At 46.4% G+C, this 22,803-nt stretch overlaps 2 protein-coding genes across 3 annotated transcripts in view; both read left to right on the top strand.

The window, feature by feature from the left end:
• The first annotated feature begins 560 nt into the window (after positions 1-560).
• Positions 561-12,365, top strand: mpz (myelin protein zero). Of its 2 annotated transcripts, none has more exons than XM_071921641.1 (6): positions 561-768; positions 2,463-2,629; positions 4,977-5,190; positions 6,245-6,374; positions 7,288-7,330; positions 11,998-12,365. In XM_071921641.1, exons 1-6 carry the CDS (start codon positions 723-725, stop codon positions 12,082-12,084), a joined length of 687 nt encoding a protein of 228 aa, XP_071777742.1. In that variant the 5' UTR covers positions 561-722; the 3' UTR covers positions 12,085-12,365. The 2 variants fall into 2 exon arrangements, with proteins under 2 accessions (XP_071777742.1, XP_071777743.1); XM_071921642.1 differs by having other exon boundaries at positions 11,671-12,365.
• A 6,470-nt stretch (positions 12,366-18,835) lies between these two features.
• The window catches only part of atp1a2a (ATPase Na+/K+ transporting subunit alpha 2a), a 35,143-nt gene continuing 31,175 nt past the window's right edge, over positions 18,836-22,803 (top strand). Inside the window, exons 1-4 of the mRNA XM_071921583.2 lie at positions 18,836-18,847; positions 19,810-19,884; positions 21,211-21,270; positions 22,139-22,342. Of these exons, the coding sequence (XP_071777684.2) occupies positions 18,836-18,847; positions 19,810-19,884; positions 21,211-21,270; positions 22,139-22,342 (351 nt within the window). The remainder of the gene's footprint in view (positions 18,848-19,809; positions 19,885-21,210; positions 21,271-22,138; positions 22,343-22,803) is intronic.

Below are 22,803 nucleotides of genomic sequence, written 5' to 3'. Positions count from 1 at the left end.
CCCCCCCCCTCCCTCCCTCCCCTCCCCTCCCTCCCTCACTGTAAACAGACAGAAACAGGCCGAGTCGGACTAAACACCTCCCACCCTTCCCATGTAATATTTACACACGTGCAGTGATCGCACACAGAGCAACCGATTCCCGTCATACGCCCCAGCTCGCTCCTACATACTAAGCATCGATTAGCATTTTCTCAAAAGTCATCGCATCGCGCCCGAGATTGTAATCTAACTTATTATATTCATCGTGGTGTAACGTTGCGCACATCTTTGCAAATTCGCCCCGAGTTGCCCTTTGTTTACCCAATTAATTCACCATCTAGACACTCGGTGCTTGTGTGCCTCTCGCCCAGTGTTTTTCTTGCACTTCGAGAGATAATGTGTGTAATTTGTTTCAATGAGGGAAGAAATGGAGAGAAGTGGCGGGAGGGAAGGGTGGGGTGAAGGAAAGAGAGGAAGAGGGGAGAGGAGGAATGGGCCGGGGCTGGGCCAGGCCGAGGGGTGTGGTTGGGTATAAACCAGGGGACAGTGGGTTTTCTGTTGTTGTCCCGTTTTGAAGCCCTCTGTCCTGGCATCCTGCACCCCTTCTCTCTCCCTCTCTCTTTCTCTCTCTTTCTTTCTTTCTCCTCCTTCCACTCACTCTCCTTCCAGAGTGGGACTCTTCTCTACAGGCTCCTGTTAGGTCTGCAGCATCACTTTTGGGAGCTCCGTAGAAGCCAGAAACCATGCTGACGTTTTTGGCGCTGGCGTCGGTTGTCCTCCTGGGAATAGGTAAAAAGAAAAAAAAACCAATTTGCTCCTTTTTAATCTAAACTTTGTTCAGATTTGTTTTGATGATGGCTCAAAGTACTGACACGCTGTACCTAGCCTGTGATTTCACCTCAGTGCTACTGGAAGTGCAGATCCAGAGATTAACTTTCCTCTCATCCGGGGTTAAAGGTTAAATGGGGATATGAAGATGAGCCTTTTTCTGCATTTTCTTAAATGTTGCCTTTCTTCAATACTTGTCTGAAAACTGATGGACCTGATAATAAAGACAAGGTCAATAGGCTTAGATTGGTACAGTAGGGAATTAGCTGATCTATTTCCCTCTGCACTTACTTGGTAGGCATCCAGGACAGCTAAAGCATTTGAAGTGATATCTCTTTGTTGCCTGTATTGATTTCATCAACGGAGGCCAATAATACACCTGTAGAAGAAACAGTTAATCTTTCAGGGCTTTGCAGTGACCAGCATGCCATCTGTGTGTGCTTCTCTTGCACACACACAAAGCTGGTTTCTCCAGGCTCGCAAAGTTAAAGAGCACTAATATTATGACTTCTAAACAGAGGGTTGGCAGGGCTTGTGATCTCCAGCGGACAGCTTTCTCTGCTCTCCTCCTGTCAGATATTTGCAGTTTTGTCAGAATTTTAATTAAAAATGTCAAGCGCGATTTCATTGACAAGTTTTCCGTGGGCTGGCTGCACTAACGGCGCTCACTCAAGGACGCTCGCAGTAAAAGCTGTGAACTTTCCTCTGGGTGTTAAAAGAGGCGGAAAGCTCCAGAACACTTAGAGTTGACATTGCTGTGAGACTACTGTGACTCGTGGACGCCCATTAACACATTTACAATGAGAATACAAAAATGTTGTTGTGCCGGTTAATATTACAGTGGCAGGGGCTTGTAGCTCCCAGGGGATTTGATTGTTGTTGTTGTTTGAGATGCTGACTGCATTTTCTAGGGAAGTCAAATATTGATTTTGCAGCCAAAGCCAAATTAACATTGATCATTAAATATTATTCAAGCATTAACAGTGCACATGATTAAGTCAACATAATCCATATTAATTGAGAAAATTATGTTCCCCTTTGACTTTTAGACTCTGACACTAATATTTCAGCAAAAATCCAAATATTTGTTGAGTGCACGTCTGCACCAATTGCAGATTTGACAAACCTAAATGTGCAATTTAACTGCATGTGTGTGTGTGTGTGTGCATGTGTGTATGCCAGTATTTGTGATCTATATTTTTACATTCAAGTGAAAAGAGAAAGGTTGTTATGTGATGAGTGTTTTGTGTGTTTCATCAGATTAGAGAAACAGTTAGGGTTGAAAAAGATAAAGAATTTAGTGAAGAATGCAAGTCAATATAATGTCTCCACATTGCAAGTATAACAACACAAGGACACGTATTTGAGCGAGTTGCAAATGGGTGTAAATTATGTTTACTAACTCTGTATCCATATGTATACAAAAGTGTGTGTGTGTGTGTGTGTGTGTTTGTCTGCTGTAACAGAAAGCTTACAGGTTGCAGGCCAGTCAAAAAAAAAAAAGGCAGCACAATTAGAAAATTCTACTCACTGTCTGCAGTAAAAGGTAGCCAGGCTGTGTGGCAGACAATATTTATCTATTGTTTAACCGTCCTTAAAACAAACTGGAATATTTCAATCTTGTGTGTGTGTGTGTGTGTGTGTGTGTCTCCCAGTGCCGGAGCAGTCCCAGGCCATAGTGATCTACACAGGCTGGGAGCGCCATGCCTTGGTGGGCTCCGACGTCCGACTGTCCTGCTCCTTCTTCTCCTGGCGCTGGACCTCCGAGGACGTCACCTTCTCCTGGACATACAGGCCCGACGGCTCCCGGGACAGCATCTCTGTAAGACACACACACACACACACACACACACACACACACACACACACACTCCAACTTCACACCACAAATGTTAAGACTCCAACATGTACAGCTACACATACAATATGCATGCACACAAGAAGCAAATGCAAGTGAAAACACAAACACACGACTACAGTCTGCATATTTCAAAGATGCAGCAGTGTAGCTTGGCACTAGACAGGAGTAGTAACTCCCACATCTATGTCATTATCATGTACAGAAATTAAGTATGCAGTTTGCAGGGGAGCAATCTGTAAATCTCTACAAAAATGCTAAATTAGTCATACATGTTCATTAAAGCTGCACTAGGCAAGATTTTTATGTAAAAGCCTTATCAGCTTAAATCACTAAGTGGGGCGGCAACAGATCCCATCCCTTCTAACTGAGACCTTGTAGCTTCAGCCTATTGGCTCAAATGAGTGCTCCGTCGAGAGAAATCTGGACTCGCCAACAATGGCTAAGCCTGCTGCCAAAAGATTTTTTCACCACCCCCCCCCCCCGGCCCCCTGCTGGCCATGAAGAAGAATACATTTAGGTCCAAGGAGGGGTGTAGTTTACATGATTTCTGGGTAATGAAGTCTTAAACTTTCAAAAATTCAAAAACCAAAGTGCAAAGTTTCCTTGTGCAGCTTAATGTTAGGAAGTCAGGATTTTTAAACATGACTGTTTTAAAATCAATCAAATCAATCAATCAATGTCAAAATGTTTTTCACTACAGCATGGAGAAATGTATCAATTTTTAGCTGAAATAAGTACTTTTAACAAACAGGATTGATGGAATGTGACACACAGTTCAATTTGAAACAAATGGAGAACAGTATGTAAAATGGAATGATACACACACACACACACTCAGTTTCATCTAACACACAGGTGCATGTGAGTAGGAAGCCCAAGCACACACACAAACTTTCCCCCACTCATCTTCTTCTCCTTCTCCCTGCCTCACCTGCCTCCTGCTCTTTAATTTCGCTCTCCCTGCCCTTATCTCCCTCCTATCTCTCTCATCTCTCTATCTCTCCGTCCTGACTGCGCCTCCCTCCGTCCACCTCCCTTAATCTCCCCCTCCCCGGCCCTGCCTCCTTTGTCCCTCCCCTCCTCTCTCATTATCTCCTCCCCTCACCTCCTCTGCCTTCATCCGTCTCCCACCGTGCCCTCCCTTTGAAACTAGATTACTCTCCTCTTTTTTCCTTATCTTCTGTCGCTCCTTTCTCCCCCCACCCCCCCCCCCCCCCCCTCCAGACAGATTTTCAGCTTCATACTTCTATCTGTTTTCATGGCGGATTTGTCCTTTAAAATGTCGTATTTGATTTCTGACAAGTCATGTCATGTGAAAGGGTGCGTGTAATTCATGGATGACTTGTTTACGGTTCCCACAGGCTGTCCCGAGGCCTCAAACCCCAATTAGCCAAGTAGCTAAAATTGATTGTTTACCAAAATTTCAACTGGGTTTGACTTTGACCTAATGGGGTCTTGGGCAACAGCACCTACCACCCCCAGCCCTCCAATACACACTCTGTATTCACTCTGGCAATATCAGCCTCCCCCAAAATCAATCAGCATCTAAAACCATCTCTCAAAAATCAATTCTTCAAACACTGGGTTTATAATGGGATGGCACCCCCAGTTTTGGCTGTTCTCAGCAGTGCGGTTTGGCACTAGACCGGTGTGGTAACTCCTACATCTTTGTCATCATCCTGTACGCAGAGATTTTAACCACTAGGGGGAGCAACAGTGAATCTCACACAACCACCCAATATTGCCGACATTAAGTTTGCAATGTTTAAAGTTTTGAAATTATTTTTATACGGAATCCTTTGTACTACTTTTATTCCTAGGGAACAAGCAGTATTTTGATACCAGTTTTACATTTTACATGAGATGTTCGCACGTCATTGCAAAATACTGATTATTAGAAGAGATGGAGCCTGATGTCAAGAAATCAACTGTAGACAAAGAACTCCACAAAAATGCGAAATTCGTCATATGTGCATATTAACGTCTGGATTTTACCGTCGTTTCCATGTTTTACCGTGGCTGATGCTTTTCACTACAGCATGGCCAATTTATCAATGCGGAGCTGAAATAAGCAGTCAAGTGCTTCAGTCAAGAGCTGCAAAGTGCTCTACAAAGAACAAATGCCACATAAACAGATTAAAAGCAAGGATAATGAAAACAAGACATGGAACAAGTACATCACAAACCCCACGAGTGCCTCACGACTACAAAAAAGCAGTCAAACACATCATGGTGCAGTTGCTCTTTAAAGTAAAAACATGGCGGTATGGTTGACACCACAAGCATTTCCTCTCTCTGCCCTTCCCAGATCTTCCACTACACCGGCGGCGCCCCCTATGTGGACAACAAGGGACCGTTCAGGGACAGGCTGGAGTTCGTGGGGAACCCGGGCCGCCGCGACGGCTCCATCCTGCTCAAGAACCTGGACTTCAGCGACAACGGCACCTTCACCTGCGACGCCAAGAACCCCCCTGATATAGTGGGCCGGCCCTCCAGCGTCCGGCTGCTGGTCTTTGAGAAGGGTGAGAGGGGTAGAGGGGTCCGAAATGAGTTCTGTGGAAGCAAATTCAGATTCAGAGTTTGTAATGCCTAATGCCTATATTGTCTTACATCTGTGTCTGCTCATTAGCTTTCCTGTGAGTCCATATGGCGTTTTCTTTTTTTGCGGGTATTTTTTTTTTAGTCGGAAGCCAACTGTTCTCAATTGTCGTTATAATCACTCCGAACTCGGAAATTAATCTCAATTTGTGCTGTGCGCAGCAGACGAAGGCGAGTACTGCGCTCAAGACTCCTCCTGCTATACCGCCTTGTTAGAATTCCTCGCACCTCCCGTTAAATGAAATCAATTACAATTTTATCTCTCTTTCTCTATTTGAGATCGCTATCGCCGCCTCACTTTCTCACTCCTTTTCTCCCCCTCCTTCTTGCCGTCCCCTCCCACTTCTCTCTCCTCTTTCCCTCCTTTTCCCATCTCCTTCCGCCGTCTCTCGTCCCCTCCCCCCCCCCCCCCACTTCTCTCACACCTCCATTATTCTGCCTCTCTGCTCTCGCCTCCTTTATTCTACCTTCGTCTCGCCTTCTCTTCGCCCTCCTTTTCTGCCTCTGTTCCACCTGCGTTCCCCTCCTTCCTCCTCCCTCTATCTCCTGCCGATATCTCACTCCCACTCCCGTCCTCTCCCTCTTTCATTCGACCTTTATTTTACCTTCTATTCCCTCTTATTCTACTTCCATCTCGTCTCTTTACTTCTTTCGTTCTACCTCCGTCCCTCCCGTTCCCTTCTTAATCTACCTGTAATCCCTCCTTTTCCTTTTCTTTATTCTACCTTTATCTCGCCATCTCTCCCCTTCTTTGCCAATCTCTTTCCTTCTCCCCTCTCTTCTTCCCTCTTTCTACTCCATCCCCCCCCTCCATTTCTCCTCCCTCCCCACCTTCTTACCACCTCACCGCCACTCACGACATCTTTCTCTCTGCTTCCTCTCATCTTCCCCCCTTCCTCCGCTCCTCATCTTCCCCTCCACCGCCCCCACCTTCCCTCCTCCACCCTTCCTTCGCTCCTCCTTGCCTCCCCCCCACAGTGCCCATCCAGGCCGGGGTGATTACGGGAGCCATCATCGGGGTGGTGCTGGGCCTGCTGGTGCTCATCGTGGTCATCTACTACCTGATGAGGTTCCTGGTGGCGCGTCGCGTCTTCAACCTCAGCGTCAGGTCAGTGCCCGGCCCGTGCCCGGCCGCCTTCTGCCAGCCCGGTCTGTGCCAGGGACTGGGGCCGACGCCGGAGCCCATCCCTGGCACCGAGACATGCGTGGCCAAGCAGGCGTAGCCGCGGTGCCACGGTTAGGTTAGACTAGGTGTGCGAGGTTCAGAGATTTGAAGTTAGACTGGGCCTTGCATGGTGAGCCAGCTGGAAAGAGACAGGTAATGCCCCAAAACTGGAGCCCTCATTTAGATTAAATCTAAATCTAAAGTGCTGTAAACACTACCAGTCAAAAGTTTGGACACACCACATTTTTCTTTATTTTTACCATTTTTCACATTTCAGAATAATAGTTAAGACATCAAAACGATGAAATAACACAAATGGAATTATGCAGTGACCAAAAAAGTGTTAAACAAATCAAAACTATCTTATATTTTAGATTCTTTAGAGTAGTCGCCCTTTGCCTTGATGGAAAGGCAAAGGCTTTGGAAAGAAATTCATACATAGGATCAACTTCACTATTTATATTTGTCTAAGAAACACATTTGAAGCATTTAAGCATAAGCCTTTAGATCAAAATGGCTTTACATTCAACCAGGTGTGTCCAAACTTTTGACTGGCAGTGCAGGTCCAAAGCAAGATGACTATAAGTGGTGAAGCCAGGCACTGCTAGGCATTCCGGGTGGATTATCCACTGGATCATGATGATAATGGATCCATCATCTTGCTTATACCTATCCAATCCGATGAGATCTCCACACACATAGCACCCGGGGGCTGCGTCTCAGACGGGGCCAGTAGATTAAGTTGATGTGCACCGCTGCTCACTTTATGATAGCTGCCAGGCAATGCTGCCCTGTGACCACTGGAGGGAGAGATAGATTCGACATCCTGACATTGTCTTTCTTTTGTCCCCTCCAGCAAACATGGCAAGAAAAAGAAAGAGGGATCACAGCAGAGACAGGCAAGTTCCCTCCTCTCCTCCCCATGCCCCTCTTCCTCCTCCTCTCCCTCCTTCCCTCATACACACTCCATCGCAAGTACACATCACTCAGCGATACCACGTTACGGGGCCAGCCAGTGAATGCAACAGCTTGGGCTTGCTGTCGTAAGCGCTCGCTAAATAGGAAAACGACGTTGTCTTGGAGTGATTACAGTTGCAATGAGTGTTCGAATTGGGAGGGCTCAGAAAGCATATGGTGCCAAAGAGAGCATTCATCTATTCTTTTACAGCGCGCCACACAATAGCTCATATCCAACATGACAGTGCATAACGGCGCAGTTTCGTAATCGCCTTCCGCCATGCCAGTCCAAGCAGCTGCAATGTGTCCACACACTCAGCCGGCTCCTCCTTGAAGCCACGCATCAACAACAAAATAACGTGTCATTCAAAAGCGCCACGGCAAACACTAATAACAGTGCTCAAGCTGTTAAAATTCTAGTGCAATCTCAGCGCTCGAGCTGCTTCAAAGCCCGTACTGTCCCCCCCCCCCCCCCCCCCGCTCGCACGGCCCTCACCCCTCGTTCGCTTTCCTCAAGGGCCAAACAGCGCGGCGCAAGTAAACAGCCACGGGGCGAAAAAATCAAACCAGCAACTGTGAAATGGCCGAGGCCAGGTCACGCCGCTAATGCTGTTGCTGTAGTGAATGGGTCTGTGATTTGCTCGCAGTAGGAAAATGGACAGGAGCCGCTGATTTCGCTCACTGGGAGTCAAATGAAAATCACTGGGCCTATTATGGTCTTGGCCGTTATCAGTGCTTGTGCGCTGCGGTGCGCCGAGGATTTGGGGTATTTTTTTCATTTCTCATGGGAGTGTGATAGCCTCAAGTGGTGGATTAATCAGACATTTTGGTGGCTTGTATTCTTTTGTGAATACAAGGCACCGGGGCAAGTTCTGTTTGATTACTCTGTGGTAATATGGGGGCTGGGGGTGCGGGGGTGTATTGTAATCGACTGTACGCCTCGCATGCTGATAATGAAAAGAAGTCAAAGGGATTTGAGTTCAAGGCGTTTTCCTAAATCAAAATCAGCTTTGAAATGCGATAGACAGAAGGATATTCAAGACAGAGGATCAAAGGTGTTGTTGTGACAGAGAGTAATTTAGCCGCAGGTACAATCTAGTGCTTCGACGAGGCAGCGGTGGGCTTCGGGCCCGCGGTTAGGAGTCCGCCAGCTGCCTCCGTGGCACGAACCCAGGGGCCGACACCAGCGAGGGCCACCCTCCATCTACCTCAAAGACCGTACTCATTCTCGACTCCCCGGAGCCCTCTTTCCTCCTTCTGTCTTTTTCTCTCCTTTCTACTGTCACATGATTGTCAGGTTACTCTTGAGCTGCAGTCAGTTGCTCTCAAGCGCCTGAGGCGGGTGACAGTGCATATATGAATAAATAACTCGCCGCCAAAAGGACACTCTGAAATATTTGACAATGTTGTCATTTACAGTTACTCTCCTGCAAGTCTTGGCTTGGGAGAAAATACACAGCACAAACAGCTATTCTATCTGCCGGGCTCGCACTCCCTTTTTTTTTTTTTTATTTATTTTTTATTTTGTAGAGCCGATTCCTCTCTTTTAGCTACACCGCACACAGAAGACCCGTGGGATTTCATAGTGTGCTCATAAGTGGTTGTTTGATCAAATAGCCCTTATTAGGAGGGTCTGCTGACACGACACAATTTTGTATCAGCCTCACCATCTTGGTTATTTTCTGTTTGCTGGGCTTGCACTACAAATCTCAAAGACTGTGAGTGAGTGAGTGAGGACTGAAAGAGAGAGAGAGAGACAGAGAGAGAAATAGAGAGAGACGGAGAAACAGAGAGAGAGAAAGAGAGAGAGAGAGAGAGAGAGAAACCCCATGGTGTGTGTTGCTCCCCATTAGGTGGAGTTGTGGGAGAGGAGTTTGCCCTGCAGCCACACACAAAGGAAGGCTCACAGGAATGAACACACACACACACACACACACGCGCACACACACACTGTACTGGAATGATAATTGAGTGCACTCGGTATCGATCTGAGCTAACACGCACACACACATATACACACACACACACACACACACACATACACGCACACCCCACCCATTCTTCTTTCCATCCCCCAATGCCTCCCCACTACTTCACTCCCTCCCTCCCTCCATCCCTCTCTCTCTCTCATTCACATTCCTTTTATCCGGTCCCCTGTCTCCCTCTCTTCAGTCGCATCCTCCCTCCTCCCTCCCCTCCTCCTCCTCCTCCCTCCCCTCCTCCCTCCCGCCTCTCCGTTCCTTTGACTTCCTAGCTGACCATGAGAAGCATCTATCCGTCTTTTCTTCTCTCCTCTTCCCTTTTTTCTTTGTCTCTCTCTCTCTCTCTCCCCCTCTCTCTCTCACACTGTCGACCCCCTCACCACCCACCACCCACCACCACCACCACCCACTCCCTCCCAGTGTCTCTCCTCTCCCTCTCCTCAGGTCCTTAGCGTTCTGATCAGTTTCCGTTCTGGACAGAAAATCACTACCTCTCACACTTCATCTACCTCTCAATCTCCTCCTCTCTCTCTCTCTCTCTCTCTCTCTCTCTGTCTTCCCCCCCTCCGCCTCTTCACCTGTCTCCGCCTGTGTCTGTCTGTCGGGGGAGGAGTGTTAGTATGCAGCAGGGGACCCGGCCACTTACCTATCTACGTACCTACCTACCTACCACCCCCCCACCCACCCAAAACCAGCCCCCCCACCACCACCACCACCACCACTCCCTCCTTCTTCTTCCCACTGTACCCTCCTTCCCTTTGAAGTGTGTGCAGCCTCTGCTGCACTGTGCCCCTGTAACAAGGGCGGTTCTGCATTCTGCCTATAAGCAGGCTGGGAGTGTGTTTACAAGGCAGCCTCATTGTTAGCGTGGGAGCCCCCGCAATACGTTGCAGGCACAAACCGAGCATGCCGTGGGACGCATAATCGCAAACAATATGATGATATATGGGGGAATGTAAGTATGATCGAATGTAATCACGGCGGACGGGCTGCGCGGCCGCCCCGCCGAGTCGGATGTAAGCCGCAGCGCACGCTCCGATTACTGTGTTACCAGGCTGCGTGCTGCTAGTGCAGAGCGCATAATTAAGGATGATAAATTTTCTAATGCAATCAGTGGGGTATTATTAGTGCAAGCTTCAGTGGGTAGAACCAGCCTCTAGTGTGCCTTTTACCGTTCACTAACCTGATGTATTAGAACAGAAGCATTTCCGTCTCCAAACCCCAGATCCAGCTTTCTATTCACTCCATCTGTCCTTGGCAACTCTTAAATTTACACCAGCTTTATTCCAGTCTACTGACCTGCGTATTAACCTGTGGAGAAGTATTGAAAGTACACAATAATACCGTGCTCATGAATATTGTGCCTTCGTTCATGTTGTTGTCACACCCATTACATATGACTGAGGTTTTCATTAAGCACTAACACAGCATTATTGTGTACTTGTGATACTTTCCAATAGGTTAATGCACGGGTTAATGCACTGACATAAGGCTATTGTAAAGTTAAGTGCTACCTTGACCTTATCTCCACTCTGTCCAGTCCCTCCTGTTGTGGGGATTTGCTGTGCTCAAGTGAAGCCCTTGTTTCCTTTCTTTAGTTCCCTTTACTTCCATCCCCCTGATACTTACATAGATACAGATATATAGAGAGATATAAATAGACGTTGCACAGTTAATATTAGGAATGAGTGGGAGTGAATGTATGAATTATATAAGTTCTAGGGTTAGACCAATATGGAGCCGATATCTGCCTTTTATTAAATATTGGATATCAGCCAGTCAAGTAGTCCACTGCTGATATGATGGAAGTTCCTCCACATTGTATTTATTTAATTTATTCAATTTAGTGTTTTGTAATCAAATTCTTCATTTCCATGTAGCAGGCTATCCCAGAGTTTCTCTACCATTGAATAGGATTAAAGAGCTGCTAACACTAAAAGCATTTCGTTAGTCAGTGTTTCAGTGGAGGGTTTTAGTGTCCCATGATGGTCTGAATGCTGCTTCAGATGCTTTAAGAATAACATTCTGGGGGGAAACTGGGGCTTGAAAATGGTCAAATTTAAAGATATTGAATATCGGCACAAAATATCTTCAATTCAAAAATATCAGCATGGGTATCGGCCTTCAAAAACCCATATTGGTCGAACCCTAATAAGAACCCAATCTGGTATACACTGTGTGTGTGTGTGTATGTGCATGTTATTGATAATTTGTCACTCAGTTGTCACAGGTGTATGGAGCCTGCCTGCCACTGTGTCCCATCCTAACGCATGGTTACCTGTTTTGTCACCCCCTTACAGCTCTGGACACCGCCCCCCCTCACTTGCTACCCCCTCCCCTAAAAGGACTGTCTCTCTACCTCCTGCCCTCTCTCTCTCTCTATCTCTCTGTCTGTCTGTCTCTCTGTCCTCCTCCTCCTAAATGTGTATTTCTCTCCTCTTCACACAGCTCCACCCGTTCTCCTAACCCATCTCTCATCCTCTCATCTCTAACCCGCCCATCTCACCCCTTCCTGACGCTAACCTCTCTCCCCCCCTCCCCCCCCTCTCTCCCTCACGCTCCTTTCCTCCTGAAGTGACTCTCCTCCCCTGTTCTCCCCCCGACCCCCTCTCCTTCCTCCCCCACAGGGCCCCGCGCCTCCCGCCGACCCCTCCAAGGTGAAGGCGGCCGCCTCGGAAAAGAAGAAGCAGGAGTCGCGCAAGGATAAGAAATAGGATACGGGGAGGGGCTGGGGCGGGCTAGCCGGCCGGCTGCTCCAGCCCATTCGCTCGGCGGTGGCGACGGCCCGGCCCAAGCAGCAGCAAACCCTAGTCAAAAAGACAGAGAGAGTAGTGGGAGGGGAGGACGGCTCGGGCCGGGTGCTGATGACCATCGAGCTGGAGTTGACCCGCAAAAACGGGGAGGAGGGGGCCGGCGGCGAGGGAGGGAAAGGGCAGGCCAAATCACTCGGCTTCCTCTCCCGCCTCGCCAACAGGCTCACCTTCAAATAGACCAATAGGGAAGCAGGGGAGGCTGGGAGGGAAGAAGGGAGCGAGGGAGGGAGGGAGGGAGGGAGGGAGAGAAGGAGATAGAGAGGGATGGGGGAGTTGTCGAGGATAAGAGAGTGGGAATTCCACCGAGGAGAGAGCGAGAGAGTTAAAAAACGAGTTTGTCCCGAGGGAGCTCAACCTACTTCACACCCACCAAAACGCCAAAACCCCGAGTCCCCTAATAAATGAGTCAAATCATATCTCCTCTTTGTCACGGGCGGCTGAGGATAGACGCAGCAATATGAGATCTGAGATGTCGTGATAATCTATTACACCAGCTGGCACCCCGAGTACTTTTGTCAGGTCATGAGATATGCCATTTGAAGCGAGACCCTGAGACGGCTGGGTTTGATAACAAAATCTAAAAGCTGTTCCCCGAGTTTTGCCTTTTTGGTTCCTTTCAATGTGATCCTATCCGGCGAAAAGCTTTCTCCGGTGCGTCCGATACGCATCACGAATCCCCGGCTGCGGGGACAAGCCAATTTGCTCTTTTAGAGACGACGTGTCAAACTCTAACTTTCTCCCTCACACTGATCTTCATTCATTTTCTCTCCTATCCCCTTTCTTCCTCTTTCACTGTGAATTCCCCCCTTTCTACTTTTCTTCTGACTTTCTTGTTAATTCAAATTATAGAAGTGATTTATATGCTAACTGCTCTATCCTGTTTTTCTTCCTCTCTCTCTCTCTCTCTCTGTCTCTCTCTCCCTTCCCTCTTTTCTTCTTTTCTTTCTCCTATAGATAAAGGTCTGACTTCTCCATGACTGCCTCCACTCCTCTAGTCTGCTCCCTCCTTTTCTGCCCAGCCTGATGCAACCCCCATTATTCCCCATTATCTCTTCTCTTTCAAGACAGTACTGGCTGTAAGAATAGTCCTACTATATCAATAGCAACAGTGTAAAATGATTTTTATAGCGCCTCACAGGAGACCCTATATGCACTCATTGGGCAAACTGTAAAACTGTATAAGGCCTAACTACACACATAACTTCTTTAAGAGGAACCCGAAACACATCCCTCCGTGTTTAGAGTCCCCTGAATCTTCCCCCTTAATGTTTACGACTCAATCACACCCACATTGAGCGGTGCTTTGAGTGCACTCCGGACTTCAGAAAGAGAAAAAGAGAGAGAGAGAGAGAGAGAGGGAGAGGAGAGCGATAGAGTCCGAGAGAAATATGATTCCTGCTCTCAGCCGGGGCGCAGATAGAGGTTCAAGCCCTCGCGCCCGGGGTGATTCAATCCTCTCACATTTGAGCTAATGGAGGTTGTCGCCGTGTCCCTGCCCCGGCTAAAGGGGGCTATTTCTGGCCCTATAAGAGCGTCCGGGCTTACTGTAACAGCTGCACATTTTTCAGCCGAAGGGGCGGGGGGGGGGGGAGAAAGAGAAAGAGGGAGGGAGGGAGGGAGGGAGGGAAGGCCCTGCTGCGCTGTTTGTGCCTGAGTGCATGAGGCTGTCCGCTGTTGACTCGGCCAGCGACTGACGACCCGGGATGACGTCACGGCCCGGAGCCAGCGGACACTCTCAGGACTCTGACAAAGGGCTTACCAGGAAGAGGTGCAGCTTTTGTGCTCTGCGAGTTATTTTAGGTCCAGCTAATCCGCTCGCTCGCACGTTTCTCCTCCTCCCTCCCTCCCTCTCTCCCTCCTCGCCTCCCAGCCCAGAGGCTAATTATTTTAGCGCGTGCTGGTAACGAGATATCTCTCTCTACATCTTTCTCTCACCCTCCACTCTCTTCATCTCCACTCCCCCCCCCCCCCATCTTGGGATTCATCTCTCTCTTCTCTGCCGTCCTTTCTCCCACGTCTCTCTCCTTCTCTCTCTCTCTCTCTCTCTATCTCTCTCCGGTCCTGTTTCGTTCCCTCTGTCCTTACGTCTTTTCGTTCTCTTTATCTCCTCCTCTTCCTGTCGTCCGGCGGCTCTGCACTGCCTTATTCCCCCATAGAAAAGGCCTATACACAATCCACTCCACTCTTTAAGCCTCTCCTTATCTGACTGCCAGGCCCACAGCTCAAAGCTCTGCTCTTCTCCTCTCTTCTGTCCTTCCTCCTCCTCCTCCTCCTCCTCCTCCTCCTCCTCTTCCCTTTCTCGAACTCGGTGATGGACATCTCTCTCTCCCCTCCGTCCTTCCCTCCAAATGATCGACAAACGCCCCCTCGCTCGCCCTTCAAATGCCGCCACCCCCAAAGGCATGTCCCCTGCCTGCCCCCCCCCCACACACCCACACCCCCCGCCCCGCCCCGCCCCATACCCCGTCCCATACTCTCTGTTTCTGCTGGTTGGAATGCCACAGCGCTCTCCTCTGCCCCCCACTGGCAAGGGAAGGAAATGGGCAGAATCGCCTTTAGTTCTCACTGAAGACGCCAAACAGAAACTTATAATCTAGCTAGCTCTTCTTCCGGTCGCAAAAAATACGACGCGTGTTCTGTGTATATGTGTGTCTAGTAAGAGTGTCAAAATTGAGATATGATATTTAGAAAAAAAAAAAACTGTACGTCACCCTAAGTAAAGCAAATAATGTTTTCCGAGACATTTTTTACATGTGTGCGAGCAAACACATGGAGAATATGTTTATTGAGGCAGGGAGGAAATGTAATTGTATTCTATGGAATATCCCATTATATTTCTGACCTTGTGTTATGGGAGGTACTGTGTGGCTGTTACTTCGGCGCATATTTTGTTCCAAGACGACGAAGGGAAATCGCTTTTTCATTCTGGGAGTTGGCGAGGTGCTCGCGCGGCGACGGAGAGAAGATGAGGGCGGATAAGGGTTAGGTTAGCCTCAGATACGGCGTGATGTGGCTGGGGAGAAAAGAGGGAGGCAGCTGCTTGCTGCGGGAGGAAGCTTTGGAGGAAGAGACTTATCTGGCGTGTTAAACCAAGCCAAAGTCCATATGTATCACTACAGATAGGGCCTTCTCTTCCCCAGAGCTTTCTTTTTAAGGCGCTCCTTCCCCAACCCCAAGCCAGAGATGGATCGCGATCTGCGTGCTTGATATGCAGGGTGGTTAGTGTAGTGTGTTGAATGTTTCTTTTCAAACTGGTGACGGGAACGGAGGTGCTATAATCCACATCTTTATAACTGGAGATCTATTTCACTAGTCGCTGTTTAACTATCCAGCCAAATGGATTGTTAGAATGTTTCTTCTTTTTCTGCAAGGCCACACAGACACCTGACATAAGACAAACAGCATTAAAATGTCTTTTAAAAATGTTTCGTTTGTATGTATTGTGGACTGTATTAGTTATAGTTGCACGGTAACATTCCTTTCTTTGAAATGACTGGAGCTTCTTACATTTTTTTTACATTTATTTTAATGCTTGTGATAATTCAAGCTCACTAATATCTTTTGATGATTCTGTATAATATGTTGTAAAGAGAACGTAAATAAAAATTAAAGCCCCAAGCGCAGCTGTTGTCAAAGGAAGACAAAGTAAACCCAAATGAAAATGTCTACAGTCTCCTTTCTTTCAGTCCCAAGTCAGTGAAATTGTCTAAATCCATCACGGATGTGTCTGCCGAAGGTCTTTGCCAAGATGTACTTTCATGAACTCTTCAAAAGAAGAAATTCCTTCCAAAATGAGATATCCACCATTTGAAAAGTTTGAATACTCATGAAAGTAAAACTCATTATGGAATACTATTGAAGTTATTAACTATCTTAAGACATTTGCATACAAAATAGGAACATTTTAGAGGATGCAATCTGGAAGTTTTAAATATTGAGTAATGAACACCAGGTAATATTTTTTTAAATTCTAAATGGATTGTGTCTTGGAATTAAACTTTAAATGAAACCTTTTTGCTCCCTCGATACAAGTGAGGATTGAAATGGTCTCACCTCATCTCATTACCCAACTATGAACATGTAACGATAATGAACCCAAAATAAATGATCAGTAGCCAATTAAAACCATTTCACATTTTACAGAGTGGCTAGAATTTGAAGACAGGCTTAATTTTCTCAGTCTTTTTTTATCCAGAGAGGGGTCAATGAGCATGTATGCTCTTTTTCAACGATGTTCTGCTTCATATTCAGATAATTGCACATAATACAACCACAGTCTTCTCCTGCTGCCTCTGATCCACTCATCTGCAGCACCTGAACGGATGTTTATGAGGAAGGAGACCTTCTCTGCCCCCCCAGGGAGTCAAACCAGCAACCTTCTGGTCACAAACCCACTTCTCTAACCTTTAAGCTGCCATCATCCTTATTAAAGATAGCAGAGTCTTGATTCTGAACATCAGTATGCCAAACACAGACTGGAGTTTCAGTTCAGTACAAATATGTCTTGGATGCCGGGCCTCCTAAAGGCAGAAACAATCTTTGGTTGAGTTAAACTTCAGTGGGCGGAGCCAATGAACCAGTTTTTCAGAGTGCAAATTAGCTAACAGGCAAATATGAATGACAAAGAAGAAACTCTGGTCAAAATATAAATAAAATATATAAATGGCAATGACTTATTTTTTTCCATTCATTCATGACCATGGCATTCAAGATCTTGGAAGGTCAGCAGCTAGCTAACTAGCTTACCTAGCTAGCTATCGGTTAGTATGGCCAGTTTGAACATGGAAGGTCAGCTAGGCTAACTAGCTAATCTAGATAACTTAGTATGGATATAGGCTACTGCTTTTTTTCAGTTAATATCAAGAGCGTCAGGCTTCATAATATTAGCTTCCTTCTCTCTTACCTCTTGCCTTTGTCACTGGGCTTCAGTCTAACATCATTTCGCCAGAAAATCTATGGTTCTTTGGCTCCGCCCACTGAGGTTTAACTCAACCAATGAGATTATTTCTGCCTCCTCCTAGATGTTTGTATAACTAAAACTCCAATCTATGTACACTCCTAATGAAACAACCGACGCTTTGGGAGATGGTGGTTAATGGGCATGATGTGGTCAGAAAGGCTGGTCAGACCAGGAGGCTGCCATCTTTATGCCTCTCATCTTTTAGGCCACTAAATCAAAACATGAACAATATTGATGTTGTCTATGTATTATGTTTACATACTAAAGATTTAGTAAATATTAATACATTTCACATACCATATTTTGTGTGGGTGCTGTGTCGATGACTCTTGCATAGTTACGGTAGGTTTCTTGAAATGTTGGTGATCTGCAGGACTTTAAAATAATTAACCTACTGTTTAGCACTAATTGCAAGTCACTTTGGGTTAGACCGGCAGTCAAAAACCCAATATGTGAAGGATGTTAATAGTTCATCTTTGAATAACAATTTACAAATGACTAGTAAAGTGAAATCATTATTAAATTTAGAATTCGATTTATTTGTATTAGGATTGAGGTTACAGCGTTTGTAGAGCCGGTCTACTCATGTGTAATGCAATTAAAATGGAGTTGGCCTCTGCTCAGAATCCAAAGGCCAAATACTCTGCTTCTGCTTCCTTTTCATTCTAAATCTTGAGAGTCATTATAGTCCTCAAGTGTTGTTTTTTTTCACCTATGGAGAAAATGAATGGGATTTTTGGATCCCATTTTCCAATTGTTCTGTTCTTAAAATGGGTAAAATAATATAAGTAGAAATATGGCGACGTTACTACATATTTTAACTTGATACTGAATAAAAAAAATAAAATAAATTCTAACCACCATGGTGCGGATGTTGCCTTATTCTTGCTTCACAAAGCCACAAAATGCTGTAATACTAAACTAAGTATAGCTGGTGATTTTTTACTTTTTTCATTTCGGCTTCAAAACTCAGAATCCACCTCAACAAATAAAGAAATGATTAATAGAGGAACCCCTGAAAGCAGAAATAGTCATTAGCGTTGGACGTAGTTAAGGGAAATCATTTTACTCCTCTATTCATTTTCACATTAGACTGAAAGGGGGCGGGATCGGGAATCTCTTGTTTGGGCCGAAAAATTCTGTCACACTCAAGAGGACAACTGGGCCTGCAATGTTTCCTGATTATCACTGCTGTTATACAGTATATATACTGTATGTTATATACAGTACAGGGTTTCATTTGTTGTGCTGACACTGATGATTGATGGGCTGTTTTTCACTGTTGTTGTGGTGGGGGGTTGTTCTCCAAGGGACTGGAGGAATGTGTGTGTGTGTTGTGGGTCGGCGGGGGGGAGCGACATATTGAGCAGGTGCAGGTCCCTCTGTCTGTTTGTGTGTGTATGGAGGAGGGGGGGGGGGGGGTGCAGAGAGGCCCTGGGATAGGAGAGGAGGGAGGGAAGAGGACGGGGGGGGGGGGGGGGGGGGGGGGTGTACGTCTCAGGTTACTGTGACAGGAGGTAGAGAGAGAGAGAGAGGAGGCAATGGGACGGCTGATGTGGGGGTGCAAGGCCCAAAAAAAGCCACCAGTGTCTTCCACACGTGGAGGGGGGCGAAGGGGGGTGGACTCAGCTGTGGCTGGGCCCCTAAGCTCTGTCCTTCACATTATAACCTGCCGACGTCTGGACGGCAAGCATGGGGCGAGGGGTAAGTTCTGTTCATTTTATTATACTTACACTGATTGTTTGTTTCTGCGGTTCACTCAAATACAATGAACCCCATGCTTTCTGTCTGACTCCCACTGAAAGGTTGAATATATGATTCAGTCTCCTGTCTTCTCACAGTATGTATGTACAGTAGGAGCATATGGTATGGACACGCATCGTGGAAAAATACTGCGAGTTTTCTGATTGCGTCTGCAGGCGTGATAACTAAGCAGCGGGAACGGTGATTTTCTTTTTTGAGACAGTAACATGTCGGGGTGATGGATTCCGCTTCTCAATAAGTTTTGTTCCCGGCTGCTGTTTATTTGGGTAATTACGTAATTTTGTTTTTATTCTCTCCATCAGGCCTATTCCATTTAGCTTTATGGCAGGACAGGCTGGTAATCTTCCTCACACACAGTGGGGGGAAATTGCTATGCCAGACACATTTCAGGCACTCCACCGGCTCTCTGCTCCCTCTTTGGCTCTTTTTGATTACTTTTTCACTGTGTCACTCGCTCAGACACTCTCCTCTCGTTCTCTCTCTCTCTCTCTCTCTGTATCCCTCTTTCACTGACATGCACACGTGCTGCTGAGTGGAGACTGACAGGAGCAGATGATTTCCATGATGCACCATTCTTCCAACTGTTCATGACAGAGACACACACACACACACCCACACACACACCCAAATGGGGGAGCTCACACTATGAGAAAAAAAAAAGAAAATCCTCTTCCATATTCAGTGAATGGGCTGCCAATACTACCAGGAGATTGAAATGAACCAGCATACACAAAGTTCAATGTGTTTACATTGATTCTTGTAATATGTGGCTGTGAATGTAAATGGCTACGCACAATGCAGCTGCAGGCATGTGACTTCCGCACTTTACTGTCTGTGGAGGTTTTTTTTGAATGATGTGGCTCTGGGGCTGATGTATGGTAATCTTTCTGTTTCCCCTCCAGAGCGGTGCTGAGAACGGAGGGAAGAGAAAGAAGAAGGACAGGGACTTGGATGAGCTGAAGAAGGAGGTGGCCTTGGTAAGAAAAACAGGCTGTCACTGCCCTAACCCGCACTTGCATCGCGCCGTGATTGATCCCGTAGGTGCTGCTCCCGAACAGCGCTACGCCCAAGACACCTGGTTATTTAACAAGGCTATAAAGGAAAATGGTGGCCCATAAACAAAATGGCAATCCGACCTGCTTAGTGTAGTCTCAGGTATAGATGACTTCTGAGGGAACCTGTCCTGTCCTTTCTACTCTACTACCCTCCGGCTGCTCGTGTTTGTACCCGACATGATACTGAATAATTTGTGGGCCACCAGCAGCGTAGCGCAGAGTTGTGTCTTGTGCTGAGCTGTAGCTCTTTGAGGTGCCGTCAAAATACAGCAAAGCAACGTCCATGAAAACAGGGGAAAGTTTTGTCGCACACCTAATCGCAGATAAACCAGCTTATGTTAATTGTCATGTTGGCCCATGACTGATTAAAGGAAAAATCCACGCTCGGATACTGTTACACTTTCAGATATCATCAGTTTGAGTTGTTGAGTACATTCCAGGAGTTATTTTGTGATGAAGTACTGTAATTTCGTCTACTTCTACTTCAGTTAGTGATTTCCTACATTTCCCAGAATGACTTTTGACAATTCCCAGAGAACAGGCGTGAACTTATTACTTTCAATTAAAGATGGGCGTATGGGTGTGTAAAATAGCCAGCTAGCCTATGAACTGTGGGGCATATCTATGACCCCGGCTACGCCTCTTACTCAAAACACAACATGTCTTGTGGCTGCATTGCATTCTGGTCTATTGAGGCTACTGTTGGTGGAAAAATTGGTCTCTCTGCCTTGTGGTTCCAGAGGAAGGGGACGTCACTCGTTGACTATCTCTGGGAACCGGGGGCCACATTAGTGATGAGGATTGAATCGTATACATCTAGCTCCTGGGTCCACGTCTGATATATAGAATAGAAGCTTTTTATGAATAAGATGGAGGCCCATTTGTTTCATGCATCTCATTCTAATCAGTACAACTTCCTCATGGTACACTTGACCAGCACACTATACTTCCCTCTACAGCTGCAACCATACTGTATTCCTCCGCTCGAATGAACATAAATGTAGAACACTGAATGCATAAATGTGGATTAATATGTAAGTCCTGCACTGTCCCTCTGCACTGCATGTTGCCCCTGTACCATGTTGTGTCAGTATATGTACTGAGAAACTGTCGTTGTCAGTGTCTCTGCACCGATGTCAAGACAAAGTCCTTTAAATTAATTTTACTGGACGATTAAAGTTATTCTGATCCTGATTAATGTCTGTTCCACTGTAGCACAAATAAACCAAGAGCATTTTATCCCTTTAGGATGACCACAAAATATCTCTGGATGATCTGAGCAGACGCTATGGAATGGACCTCGCACGGGTAACAACACACACACGCACACACACACACACACACACACACAACAAAGAGTTGCTTTAATGTCTCCTATAGAGATTAGTCTCCGCATGCGCCTACTGGAAAGCTAGCATCCCAACCCACACCAACTGTTACTTTGGTCAAGTTAGATCCACCCCAGCTCTCCCTGCGCCCGCTTCATCTTTAATCCTTCAATCACGCACGCACACACACACTGACAGACAGACAGACAGACAAACACACACACCTACACAAACACAGAGTCTCACGCCTGAACTTCTACAAACCCATACACCTGCGGATACAAAACACAGACAAACCAATCACAACTGTCTCTATGCTAACTTTAACCACATTTGCTGCATGTTAACTGTGACGCTGCAGTAGTTGTGAAACTGATTTGATCTTTTTAAGGTTAGGATTAGGGAAAATAGAGGCTGGAGGTGCTCAACTAAAAAAAAACAAGCCCAAAGAAAGACAGGATGAGCTGCTAAAAACTTGCAAAAAATGCAAAGAATAGTCAACTGTGTCCCTATTGTGTTTGTTAGGCATGCATTTGCCGTGCACATTCTGGATATTGGATCCTAATGAATGCTGTATATCCAAAATACTGAATACAGACACTGTTCATAGGCTTGGGATCAGGAAAAATGGTTCATCCAGCAGTTTCACAGTACAGCACCTTGGATGAGGAGAGTCACCTAGTTTATTATACTACTCCTGGTGTTAAATAGGCCAGGAATACTTGACATTCTGCAACCATAGCAGTAAAACTGCTTCTTAAGCCGCGGTGAAAATGAGGCCGTTGTGTCGTAATCAGATTCCCAGGATGGGTAGAAAAGCAGTAATCACTAAACACCGCTCTCCCCAGGGCCTGACCAACGCCAGGGCTGCGGAGGTGCTGGCCCGGGACGGTCCCAACGCCCTGACCCCGCCCCCCACCACCCCGGAGTGGGTCAAGTTCTGCCGTCAGCTATTCGGCGGCTTCTCCATCCTGCTCTGGATCGGCGCCATCCTCTGCTTCCTGGCCTTCAGCATCCAGGTGGCCACCGAGGACGAGCCGGCCAATGACAATGTGAGAAACTGCTCATACATAAACATATTCAGAAACCTATTCACATGCACACATGTAGAGATGCAGGCATGCGAAGACAGTACACACACATAAACGTGTACACATGGGCATACACACACGTGTACACATCCATCAAACACACATACACACACACAAACACACATAAGCACACATATACACATGCATCTATACACAAATACATTCTCTCATACACACACAGACATTCAGATATGAATAAAAACATGCACACAGGCACATGCATACATATATAAACATACACATACTGCACAGACACACCTACTAAACATATGCACACACACATGTCTGTATAGCTATACTTGTGAGGACCTTCATTGACTACATTCATTCCCTAACCTTAACCTAAACCTAGTCCTAATTCTAATCTTAACCCCAAAACCAAGTCTGAACCATAAAGTAGTCCCTTAAAGAAATGAGTTCTC

Source organism: Centroberyx gerrardi, chromosome 13 (assembly GCF_048128805.1).
Source record: "Centroberyx gerrardi isolate f3 chromosome 13, fCenGer3.hap1.cur.20231027, whole genome shotgun sequence".
Lineage (NCBI taxonomy): Eukaryota > Metazoa > Chordata > Actinopteri > Beryciformes > Berycidae > Centroberyx > Centroberyx gerrardi.
This window is presented reverse-complemented; position numbering and strand designations above follow the sequence as displayed.

Excerpts from the sequence above, each read along its gene's own strand:
- mpz (XM_071921641.1), top strand. The coding sequence starts at position 723 with ATGCTGACGTTTTTGGCGCTGGCGTCGGTTGTCCTCCTGGGAATAG. Across the intron at positions 2,630-4,976 it reads GCTCCCGGGACAGCATCTCT|ATCTTCCACTACACCGGCGG; the intron begins GTAAGACACACA and ends TGCCCTTCCCAG. Across the intron at positions 7,331-11,997 it reads AGGGATCACAGCAGAGACAG|GGCCCCGCGCCTCCCGCCGA; the intron begins GCAAGTTCCCTC and ends CCTCCCCCACAG.